The 13,195-nt window shown below is 39.7% G+C and overlaps 1 protein-coding gene across 14 annotated transcripts in view; it reads right to left on the bottom strand.

Annotated features, from left to right (window-relative positions):
• The window catches only part of ANKRD46 (ankyrin repeat domain 46), a 157,833-nt gene that overhangs the window by 128,298 nt on the left and 16,340 nt on the right, over window positions 1-13,195 (bottom strand). For all 14 annotated transcript variants that reach the window (XR_013824580.1, XR_013824581.1, XR_013824582.1 and 11 more), the window contains exons 2-3: window positions 4,134-4,234; window positions 1,033-1,369 (exon numbers count right to left, since the gene is read on the bottom strand). Coding sequence is in view for 8 of the 14 variants with exons in the window: in XM_079901732.1 (XP_079757858.1) it covers window positions 1,033-1,343 (311 nt within the window). In the remaining 6 variants the exon portion in view is untranslated. The remainder of the gene's footprint in view (window positions 1-1,032; window positions 1,370-4,133; window positions 4,235-13,195) is intronic.

Genomic DNA, 13,195 nt, shown 5'->3' with positions numbered 1-13,195 from the left:
TGAGTTAACCTTTTTTTTTTTTCCTTTTAGAGAAAAAGGAAAAAAAATATATACAGGCAAGAGTAGATAAATGAGAATAAATAAAAGAAAAGGAGGGCATCTTCCTAGAAATTAATTGGAAAATTCTAGATTCACCCTTATCTGACATTTATATATTTCATGAGAAGGGTATATATATTTTTTAAATGTCTAAGAATTAAACAAACAACAAAAAAAACCACCCACGCTCAAAAGCAATCAAATAAGCTGCTTTGGTTCACCTAGCTATTTAACAACAGGAGAGAGCCCAAGTAACACTGAATCCTATAGTTAATTCCCACCACATCTTGTTCTGTAGCAGCAGAACCATTTACTGTCTTATTCAAATTTAGGGACACTAGAGCACCAATAAATTAGGGCAACATGAAACTGTGGCTTAAAGGTCAAGGTCACTTTTTAAAGTGGCCTGATCTTTCCCACTCAAGAGATGGAATCACTAAAACAAACCAAAAAAACCACTACTTCTTCAAATTGTTCAGTATCAAAAGGACTGTGAGCGCCCCAGAGAGATTACGAAGCTAGCATGGTATATTATATGACAGAAGGCAAACAAGCTTTGGAATCAGGTGGAACTAGGTTCAGGTTCCAGCTGTGTGACCTTTGTTAAGTCATTTAACTCAGAATGCTTGTCTCAATTATTTCATCTATAAAATGAATACCTACCTTAAGAGTTATTCATTCTGAGGATTAAATGAGCTAAACACAGTATGTGCAGTGCCCAGGCTGCAACAGATTGTTGACAAGTGCCCTTGTCTTACAATACACAATTAATTAGTAGCAGAACCTAGCCACTATCTTCATAGAAAAACATACACTGCTTCAGCATAAATCTAGAAGTCAGCCTCTTGTTCCCTTACTCATTGTCCTCAATACCCTTCTGAACTTGCTGTGCTCAATCAGTGAGGAAACAAAATCAATGGACTCCAAGATTAGATCATTGGTTGACAGACTAATGGGAAGAAGTGACAAGACTTCAAAAACCACAGAACTTACCAAATATCAATTTTGAGTCCATTGGAAACTAAGAATTGAATAGTATCCACGTGGCCACAGAGATGAAGAGCTGTGTTTCCCTGATAATCTGTGGCCAGGAGATCAGCACCAAATTTATGTAATAACTGGCAGATGTCTACATTCCCTCGGGCTGCTGCGAGGTGAAGGCCTGTTCTGCCCCTGGTGTCACGAATATTTGGGTCAAAGCCACTTTCCAAAAGCCTCTTGGAGTAGTTAAAGTCTCCATCAATACAGGCTTGTAGCAGGGGCACATTAGTCTGAGAAGAATCATTCACAAAAACGTAGGACATTGTTCAGATGTGGTGACGGAATGTGCCTGTAATGAAATATGAGGTGAACAAGATTCAGAGAAGCCAACTAACTCAAGACAATGAAGTCATTTAGAAAAGCGCTATTTCTTTTTCTTCTTGGCCTCCTGCCTCTAATAAATTACCTCACCAAACAGAAACAACAACAGAGTTATCAATTATTATATTTTATTTTCCATTAAAATGTCTCATTTTTTTCATATCTGTTGAATCAAAATTGCAATTAAATTACCATAAAGCCATATTTCACTTTTCATCATATAAAAAGACTGAGATTTTTTTTTTTGGCCACACCACGCGGCACGTGGGTCTTAGTTCCCCAACCAGGGATCAAACCTGCATCCCCTGCATTGGAAGCATGGAGTCTTAACCACTGGACGGCCAGGGAAGTCCCTGGATTGAGATATTTTTAAAGTGAAGCAAAATATAAGTGCTTAGGGCTTCCCTGGTGGCGCAGTGGTTGAGAGTCTGCCTGCAGATGCAGGGGACATGGGTTCATGGCCTGGTCCGGGAAGATCCCACATGCCACGGAGCGGCTGGGCCCGTGAGCCATGGCTGCTGAGCCTGCGCGTCCAGAGCCTGTGCTCAGCAACGGGAGAGGCCACAACAGTAAGAGGCCCGCGTACAGCAAAAAAAAAAAAAAAAAAAAAGATAGAAGTGCTTAGATTTAAGTTTATTACATCATCAGAAGACAAAGACAGTATGTTCCTTAAACTTCATAAAACTACCTATACACGCACATACACACACACAAACGCTACTACTGGTAGAGATTCTTATTTAAAACAAAGTAATTCTCTTTCATATATTTGCTTTTTATTGTATTTGAGATATTCTATATGGTAAAACAGAATTATCAGCTCAAAAGTTAACTAAATCAGCATGAAAAAAACAATAACTTAATTCACACTCAATAAGGACCTGCTAAATGTGTTTAGAGCACAAACTTCAAATTTTTCATAGAAAGAGAAAAGCTAAGGAAGGCAACAAACTAAATTTAAAAACTGGAAGTATCATGAAATTAAGAATTCTGTCCTTTTTACAGTATTGATCCTATTCTGCTTTGTTCTGTGGTTATCTAAATATCTGATTTTGCCAAACTCCCCCTGTCTGAAGATGGAGAGATGAGGAAAAACAGGTCTCTGTGGGGATGCAGAGGCAGGACAAAGGCAGCTATCCCAGCTGTGTCCATGCTAATACTTCACCCATCTGAGTAGCCTCGGTTCACCAGTAGGTGTTTCCACACATCCTTCATTGATACTTCCCTGCCCTCAGCAATTTCTTGGTCTCTCAGTGCATGCGTGCGTGCGCGTGCATGCGTGCGTGTGTGGGTGTGTCTCCACCCCACCTGCAATTGTCCCTTCCTTGGTTCATTTAAGAAAAAGTTAAAGCCTGACAAAAGAAACTTTACTAAGAAGTTAAAGAGAAAACAAACCCAAACAAGAAAACACAAAGGCAGAGACCGATGTGTTTGTTAAGATGGCTCCCTTACTCTAAGGTTAAAAAAGTTTAGTCACAGATGAGCTTGGCTTATAATTTATCAGGCAAAGTCTTCCTGGAGCACAGATGGAACTGGATGCTAGATCAATCTATTGTGCCTAACCTCCCAGGGATTTAGGAAAGCCTGGCTCTGGAGTTCGGTGAGATTCTTGGCCCCCACTCCTTTTGGCCTGGTTTCCAGCAGAGCCACTGTCCCTCTATTCCTGGGCCACCTTAAGCTCTGCTGCTGCCATGCGTGCAAGGGGGAAACATTAACACAGACTGAGAGCCTGTTCCGAGCCAGGCACTGCATTAAGGGGTCTTAATGAATTTTGTTTAATCTTCCTAACAAGTCCATAGTAAGATTTACTATACCTGAATTTTAATAAGGAGTCATTGAAGGATTTTAAGTCAAGGAAATGGCATGGTCTTAGTATATTAGTCTTTCAGAAAGATGACTTTCTGGCAATACAGAGAGGTTAGTTTGGAGGGGGTCAAGATTGGAGACAGGGAGATCAATTGGTGTCATTGTAGAGATCCAGGCAAGAAATGATGATAGCCTGATCTAAGGCAGTGGCAGAGAGAAGGGGGCATACTGGAGAGGGATACACTAGATAGAATGAACACAACTCAATGACCTGTTGGATATAAAGGGTGAGAAGGAGCTGTTAAGGATAATTCTAAATAATGGGAAAATATGTTTATGATTAAGAATTACAGGGATCAAGATAAGATAAACCTCAGATTATGATACTATATAATGCTTTTTAAAGAAATTAACCGAATGGTAAGATGTTTCTCAAAAAAACAGTCAAGAATTCTCTTTCAAGGGTAATCTCCCTATTTTCCCCTACAGTAGTCATTGGATTGGATCATAAAAAAGACAGAGGTATCACAAGCTTTTAAAAAATTAAAATACCACATATCAAGTGCTTTTCACGAGGTACCGTGTTTCGGTTAAATTCTCTAAGTATAGATAATGAAAAACAATCTACTTGGTATTTTTGGTTCAAACAGTTAAGAATTCTTGTGGTTTGCAGACTGGGATTCTTTCGAACATCAGCTCAGTAAAAAGGACAAGTCTTTCTTGTCTATTTTTTAAGTGAGAATAAGCATGGTTTATTTTGTGATTTCTTTGTGCCCTTGAGAAGCTACTAACCTCCAAATTTAATAAGCCCAATGATAGATAACATTTTTCATCTTGACTATAGAACTGAATCTGCCCCAAAGCAAGGCCACAGTTCACTGAAGCTTTCACATGTTGTGAGGGAGTCCACAGTAGAAAATACTCACGTAAGCCTTAAGATTAGATCTTTCTCTCCGTGGTCCCACGGCAGTTTCTCTGAATTCTTAAGAAGGTTCAACAGACTATCCAGAAATGTGCAAGCAAGGATCTATAATAAATAGAAAATTCAGTTATAACAAAGATGTGGTGTGAAAAAGGACTTGCTATTCTACTAAACACAGGCAAGGTACAGGGACCTGTAGATATTTTCCAGAAAATCTATGGGTAAGGCATCAACTTATGAGGCTACTAAAGTCAATGACGAGTAATAAAGTGGTGAAAAGGAGGAAAGAAGGGCTTAATAAGGAGAAGCTCTGTTGCCCACTAACAAGAAAGCATGGTCAGAAAGATGAAAGAAAGAGAGTCAGATTATGTTACCATCAATAGAGGAGAAACTGCGCTCTGAAAATTCACTCTAACTTACCAGAATTTGGAATGCATATTTTTCCCATTATAAATGGTGGCTACATCTCAGGTTAGCCCACTAAAGCAATTTTAGAAATAAAATGCTATTTGCAGTGGGGGAAAAAATTAAAAACAACCAATACTTGTGTTTAAACCAAACAGGTACATTTAAGAAAAAAAATGTCTAATCTGTCTTGAATACTGGTACTTAAATCTCCTCCTGAGATTGTCCAACTACCTTTTCTTTTCAGTGTGAAAGAAAGCTGGCTCAAATCTATCTGCAGTCTTTTCCACATGCCTGACCCCACCCCTCCTGCATCTCGGTGCAGCCCCACACTCACACTTTCACTGGGACACCCCTCAGGTTTCCCCTTAGGGCACTGACAGACATTTGAAGAGTCCCCCATCAGTTCCACTGCACTCTTTTCTTGAGGAAACGTGGAAGCAAGGGGGTCACGGACAGGCAGCATGGACCACAAAAAATCAATAGTAATTTGTTAGGCAAACATTTACTGTGTGCCCAAAATGTTCCAGATAATATGCTAAGTGGTAAATTTGGGATATAAAGTCTAAATCCCAAATTTATAGTTCCAGCTGAAATTCATGACTTTTACTAGTCATTTACGCTGTCATCAAGTCCCTTTAAATAAACTTACAGGGAATAATCAATGGCATTTTATAAAGCTCCATTTACCATACGTAAGTCGGGTTGTATCATAAGGGCTATCAGTGTGAGGTTGGAAGTGAAGACAAACTACATGTGAGGACCAGTCCCACAACAGTTCAGCAAATATCAAGATGACATGATAATACGCAAAACATCCAACCCTCTTCAACTGTTCCCTTATATTTCTGCAAGTCTGTAATACCAGTTTAGACAGATTGCATTATCACTGAGCCACTTAATTGATTTCCCTGAACAAATAGTCTGCGTTCACCCAAGCCTACTATTTTCCTTTTATGTCCTGCCCACTAGAGCTGAGTCTTCATGACTAAAGTCTAATATATTAATTTAAGATGTGGCTTTTTCAATGTTAAAATGGTACAGGGGTTATTCTGAAGATAGTAGGATTTATATTATGAAAAGGACAAGTGTAGCTGTTTATTTGGAGATAGAATTATCGATTATATAGTTATGTGCCCCCAAAGTAATCCTAATGTTTCCTTAAATCCATAAGAAAGACCATTTTCTGCCAGTTTCTTTTGATATGACAAGGTCACATAAGAAAATAAACGATCAAATTACAAATTTATGTGATTTCAAACTTAATGCTATATAAATGCATTAGACCTAATTACTAGAAACCTGCCAAGAAAATGCTGAAGACCCTAAATAAACCACTAGAAAGCTATTGATAGATTCCCCAAGAAATAATAGAAATGAATAAAAATCGGGACACGTTAACTATTGTCCAAAGGGTGAAGAGGACTAAAGATTTTTTAAATTAAACCTTTTATTTTGAGATAATTGTACATTCAAATTCAGTTGTAAGAAACAATACAGAGAGATCCTGTGTACCTTTCACCCAGTTTCCCCTGATGGTAACACAGAGTAAAACAACAGTAGCACCATATCACAACCAGGATATTGACATTGATACTGTCAGGATACAGAATATTTCCAGCCCCACCAGGATCTTTGCCCTCTTACAGCCACACCTACTCCCCTCCTGCCCCTACCTCTCCTTATCCCCTGGAAACCACTACTGTCTTCCATTACTATAATTCTGTCATTTCTAGAGTGTTACATAAATAGAGCCATACAGTATGTAACCTTTGAGGATCTTTTTTTTTCACTCAACATAATTCTCTGGAGATTTATCTGGGTTGTTACCTGTATCAACAGTTTGTTTCTTTTCTACTGCTGAGTAGTATTCCAAGGTATGGATGTACCACAGTTTAACTGTCTACCTACTGAAGGACATCTGATTATCTTCAGTTTTGGGGCATTATGTTAAGGCTTCTAAAAACATTCAGGTACATATTTTTATATTAAGTCTTCATTTCTCTGGGATAAATGGCCAGGAGTGCAATGTCTGGGTCATAGAGAGGCCTAAAGATTTTGATGAAAAGATTGTTGAGTCTAAATGTGCTCATCTTCTCTAAGAAGAAAGGAAGGAAGGAAGGAAGGAAGGAAGGAAGGAAAGAAGGAAGGAAGAAAGAAAGGTCTTCTTTGAAGTCATTTCTCTGGGTGCTAGGAGAGTAAGAGATTATTTATGGAAGAGTTTGTAGGACCTACCATTTGGAAGGGCTCAGGTAGAAGCCCTGGTATTTACCAAAGGGAATGTGTCATAAGAACCATTCCACAAGCAGAGTTAGAGGCACTAATGTGTGATATCTTTCAAGATTCACAGAAGGCTGAGCCTGTCACCTTGTGAACGGATATGGGCATACTGGAGGCTGCTTTAGAGGTGGGGAAAGCAGAAGGGAGAGAGACGTGATACAGTCTGACTGTCCTGAGAGGCGCTACTTTCAGGAGTGAACAGCACTCTAGAGAGGCAGTTTCTCTACTGTCAGATGTTCAAAGAGTGTGGCTACTCCACCCAGAATGTATCTGGAGCTGGAATGCCTGGGTCAGAATCCCAATTCAGCTACTTACTAGCTGTATGACTTAAGCACCCAAAAAATAACAGTTATTACTCTCCTGGGGCTGGGTATAGTCCTCAACTGTGCTCTAGCTTGCATAGAGCACTGATCCTCTGGTAACACAGCAGTTTCTAACAACTGGGTAACCTCTAGTGGGGAGTAAAGACCTCCAGGAAAGAAAAAGAGAACTGGTTCCTCCTGGCAGAAGAAAAACCACAAGAACAGCCAATAATGGGAATAGTCAAGCCCCAGAAAGTCCTCTGGTTGTTCACCATGGCCTGGTTCTGATTCCTAAGGGACAGTGTCCATAAGGGACAGTGTCCAATGACTGGCTCAGAGGCTAATTCCCTGGGATTGTTAAAAGCAGGACTTTGGGGGTCAGATCTTAGAGGGCTGGCACAGCTTAGTATTTAAAACTCCAACTCCACGCTCTGTGGCACTGCCCAGGAAACGTCATGAGGGTGCAGGCACTCATCCTTTGGGACAAGGCAGTCACCCAGATCTCAGTAACAAGAGCTCCGAACGCCAAACAGCACTTGTCTCAACCCACATAACAATAAGGAGGTTTTAGTGAAAGCTTGTGAGTCCCCAACTTGATAAGAAAGTTCTAGTTAATACTCTCTTTCCTTTATATTTTATTTTATGTTAATCGTAGGTCAATCTACAGAACTTTAAGATAAGTATTAAGAACTAATGGAGAGAACGGAGCCCACGTTTCTGCAGAGCTGGAACTCCCGGCTCAGGGTCTCTTCCCTCCACCGTCACGGAACTGCCCCGGAGCCCAAGGGGAGGGAGGCCTCACTGAGGATGCCGGCTCCGGAGGGGCCCCGGTGGCCGAAGCCGCAACAGTCCTGGGACCGCGGGCCAGTTGTTTCAACAAGTAACTTAAAGACAAAATGGAAAAACAAGGAGGTTTGTGCCTGAGATGATGCTGACATGAAACCATGGATGGCCACCTTGTGCCAGCCGTGTGGATGAAAGGCTCTTGGTGCTCCAGCCAGGAGTCAGTGCTGTGCCTCGGAGCTGGGAGAGCCAACTTCAGGACACTGGTCCACAAGAGGCCTCCCAGCTCCACGTAATATCAAACAGCGAAAATCTCCCAGAGATCTCCATCTCAACGCCAAAACCCAGCTTTACTCAACGACCAGCAAGCTACAGTGCTGACACCCTATGCCAAACAACTAGCAAGACAGGAACACAGCCCCATCCATTAGCAGAGAGGCTGCCTAAAATCATAATAAGGCCACAGTCACCCCAAAACACACCACCAGACGTGGACGTGCCCACCAGAAAGACAAGATCCAGACTCATCCACCAGAACACAGGCACCAGTCCCCTCCACCAGGAAGCCTACACAACCCACTGAACCAACCTTAGCCACTGGGGACAGACACCAAAAACAAAGGGAACTGCGAACCTGCAGCCTGCGAAAAGGAGACCCCAAACACAGTAAGTTAAGCAAAATGAGAAGACAGAGAAACATACAGTAAGTTAAGCAAAATGAAAAGACAGAAAAACACACAGCAGATAAAGGAGCAAGGTAAAAACCCACCAGACCTAATAAATGAAGAGGAAATAGCCAGTCTACCTGAAAAAGAATTCAGAATAATGATAGTAAAGATGATCCAAAATCTTGGAAATAGAATAGACAAAATATAAGAAACGTTTAACAAGGACCTAGAAGAACTAAAGAGCAAACAGTGATGAACAACACAATAAATGAAATTAAAAATTCTCTAGAAGGGATCAAGAGCAGAATAACTGAGGGAGAAGAACGGATAAGTGACCTGGAAGATAAAATATTGTGCAGAGCAGAATAAAGAAAAAAGAATGAAAAGAACTGAGGAGAGTCTCAGAGACCTGTGGGACAACATTAAACACACCAACATTCGAATTATAGGGGTTCCAGAAGAAGAAGAGAAAAAGAAAGGGAATGAGAAAATATTTGAAGAGATTAGGGAAGTTGAAAACTTCCCTAACATGGGAAAGGAAATAGTTAATCAAGTTCAGGAAGCACAGAGAGTCCCATACAGGATAAATCCCAGGAGAAACACTCCAAGACACATATTAATCAAACTATCAAAAATTAAATACAAAGAAAACATATTAAAAGCAGCAAGGGAAAAACAACAAATAACACACAAGGGAATCCCCATAAGGTTAACAGCTGATCTTTCAGCAGAAACTCTGCAGGACAGGAGTGGCAGGACATATTTAAAGTGATGAAGGAGAAAAACCTACAACCAAGATTACTCTACCCAGCTAGGATCTCATTCAGATTTGATGGAGAAATTAAAACCTTTACAGACAAGCAAAAGCTGAGAGAGTTCAGCACCACCAAACCAGCTTTACAACAAATGCTAAAGGAATTTCTCTAGGCAGGAAACACAAGAGAAGGAAAAGACCTACATTAACAAACCCGAAACAATTAAGGAAATGGGAATAGGAACATACATATTGATAATTACCTTAAATGTAAATGGATTAAATGCTCCCACCAAAAGACACAGACTCGCTGAATGGATACAAAAACAAGACCTGTATATATGCTGTCTACAAGAGACCCACTTCAGACCTAGGGACACATACAGACTGAAAGTGAGGGGAGGGAAAAAGATATTCCATGAAAATGGAAATCAAAAGAAAGCTGGAGTAGCAATTCTCATATCAGACAAAATAGACTTTAAAATAAAGACTATTACAAGAGACAAAAAAGGACACTACATAATGATCAAGGGATCGATCCAAGAAGAAGATATAACAATTGTAAATATTTATGCACCCAACATAGGAGCACCTCAATACATAAGGCAAATACTAAGAGCCATATAAGGGGAAAACGACAGTAACACAATCATAGTAGGGGACTTTAACACCCCATTTTCACCCATGGACAGATCATCCAAAATGAAAATAAATAAGGAAACACAAGCTTTAAATGATACATTAAACAAGATGGACTTAATTGATATTTATAGGACATTCCATCCAAAAACAACAGAACACACATTCTTCTCAAGTGCTCATGGAACATTCTCCAGGATAGATCACATCTTGGGTCACAAATCAAGCCTTGGTAAATTTAAGGAAATTGAAATCGCATCAAGTATCTTTTCCGACCACAACGTTATGAGACTAGATATCAATTACAGGAAAAGATCTGTAAAAAATACAAACACATGGAGGCTAAACAATACACTACTTAATAACCAAGAGATCACTGAAGAAATCAAAGAGGTAATCAAAAAATACCTAAAAACAAATGACAATGGAGACACAACGACTCAACACCTATGGTATGCAGCAAAAGCAGTTCTAAGAGGGAAGTTTATAGCAATACAATCCTACCTTAAGAAACAGGAAACATCTCAAATAAACAACCTAAACTTGAACCTAAAGCAATCAGAGAAAGAACAAAAAAAACCCGCAAAGTTAGCAGAAGGAAAGAAATCATAAAGATCAGATCAGAAATAAATGAAAAAGAAATGAAGGAAACAATAGCAAAGATCAATAAAACTAAAAGCTGGTTCTTTGAGAAAATAAACAAAATTGATAAACCATTAGCCAGACTCATCAAGAAAAAAAGGGAGAAGACTAAAATCAATAGAATTAGAAATGAAAAAGGAGAAGTAACAACTGACACTGCAGAAATACAACGGATCACGAGAGATTACTACAAGCAACTCTATGCCAATAAAATGGACAACCTGGAAGAAATGGACAAATTCTTAGAAATGCACTGGGCATTCTTAGAAATGCTGAGACTGAACCAGGAAGAAATAGAAAATATGAACAGACCAATCACAAGCACTGAAATTGAAACTGTGATTAAAAATCTTCCAACAAACAAAAGCCCAGGACCACATGGCTTCACAGGCGAATTCTATCAAACATTTAGAGAAGAGCTAACACCTATCCTTCTCAAACTCTTCCAAAATATAGCAGAGGGAGGAACTCTCCCAAACTCATTGTACGAGGCCACCATCACCCTGATACCAAAACCAGACAAAGATGTCACAAAGAAAGAAAACTACAGGCCAATATCATTGATGAACATAGATGCAAAAATCCTCAACAAAACACTAGCAAACAGAATCCAACAGCACATTAAAAGGATCATACACCACGATCAAGTGGGGTTTATTCCAGGAATGCAAGGATTCTTCTATATACGCAAATCAATCAATGTGATACACCATATTAACAAATTGAAGGAGAAAAACCATACAATCATCTTGGGCTTCCCTGGTGGCGCAGTGGTTGAGAGTCCGCCTGCCGATGCAGGGGACACGGGTTCGTGCCCCGATCTGGGAAGATCCCACATGCCGCGGAGCGGCTGGGCCCGTGAGCCGTGGCTGCTGAACCTGTGCTCCTCAACGGGAGAGGCCACAGCAGTGAGGGGCCCGCGTACCGCAAAAAAAAAAAAAGACAAAAACCATACGATCATCTCAATCGATGCAGAGAAAGCTTTCGACAAAATTCAACATCCATTTATGATAAAAACCCTGCAGAAAGTAGGCATAGAGGGAACTTGCCTCAACATAATAAAGGCCATATATGACAAACCCACAGCCAACATCATCCTCAATGGTGAAAAACTGAAACCATTTCCACTAAGATCAGGAACAAGGCAAGGTTGCCCACTCTCACCACTATTATTCAACATAGTTTGGGAAGTTTTAGCCAGAACAATCAGAGAAGAAAAAGAAATAAAAGAAATCCAAACTGGAAAAGAAGAAGTAAAGCTGTCACTGTTTGCAGATGACATGATACTATACATAGAGAATCCTAAAGATGCTACTGGAAAACTACTAGAGCTAATCAATGAATTTGATAAAGTAGCAGGATACAAAATTAATGCACAGAAATCTCTGGCATTCCTATACACTAATGATGAAAAATCTGAAAGTGAAATTAAGAAAACCCTCCCATTTACCAATGCAACAAAAAGAATAAAATATCTAAGAGTAAACCTACCTAAGGAGACAAAAGACCTGTATGCAGAAAATTATAAGACACTGATGAAAGAAATTAAAGATGATACAAATAGATGGAGAGATATACCATGTTCTTGGATTGGAAGAATCAACACTGTGAAAATGACTCTACTACCCAAAGCAATCTACAGATTTAATGCAATCCCTATCAAACTACCACTGGCATTTTTCACAGAACTAGAACAAAAAATTTCACAATTTGTATGGAAACACAAAAGACCCGGAATAGCCAAAGCAATCTTGAGAACGAAAAATGAAGCTGGAGGAATCAGGCTCCCTGACTTCAGACTATACTACAAAGCTACAGTAATCAAGACAGTATGGTACTGGCACAAAAACAGAAATATAGATCAATGGAACAGGATAGAAAGCCCAGAGATGAACCCACGCACATATGGTCACCTTATCTTTGATAAAGGAGGCAAGAATACACAGTGGAGAAAAGACAGCCTCTTCAATAAGTGGTGCTGGGAAAACAGGACAGGTACATGTAAAAGTATGAAATTAGAACACTCCCTAACACCATACACAAAAATAAACTCAAAATGGATTAAAGACCTAAATGTAAGGCCAGACCCTATCAAACTCTTAAGAGGAAAACATAGGCAGAACACTCTATGACATAAATCACAGCAAGATCCTTTTTGACCCACCTCCTAGAGAAATGGAAAGAAAAACAAAAATAAACAAATGGGACCCAATGAAACTTCAAAGCTTTTGCACAGCAAAGGAAACCATAAACAAGATCAAAAGACAACCCTCAGAATGGGAGAACATATTTGCAAATGAAGCAACTGACAAAGGATTAATCTCCAAAACTTACAAGCAGCTCATGCAGCTCAATATCAAAAAAACAAACAACCCAATCCAAAAATGGGCAGAAGACCTAAATAGACATTTCTCCCAAGAAGATATACAGATTGCCAACAAACACATGAAAGAATGCTCAACACCATTAATCATTAGAGAAATGCAAATCAAAACTACAATGAGATATCATCTCACACTGGTCAGAATGGCCATCATCAAAAAATCTAGAAACAATAAATGCTGGAGAGGGTGTGGAGAAAAGGGAACCCTCT

This window comes from Stenella coeruleoalba, assembly GCF_951394435.1.
Source record: "Stenella coeruleoalba genome assembly, chromosome: 17".
Taxonomy (NCBI): Eukaryota; Metazoa; Chordata; class Mammalia; order Artiodactyla; family Delphinidae; genus Stenella; species Stenella coeruleoalba.
The sequence above is the reverse complement of the archived record's forward strand: the minus strand, read 5'-3'. Positions and strand labels throughout refer to the sequence as shown.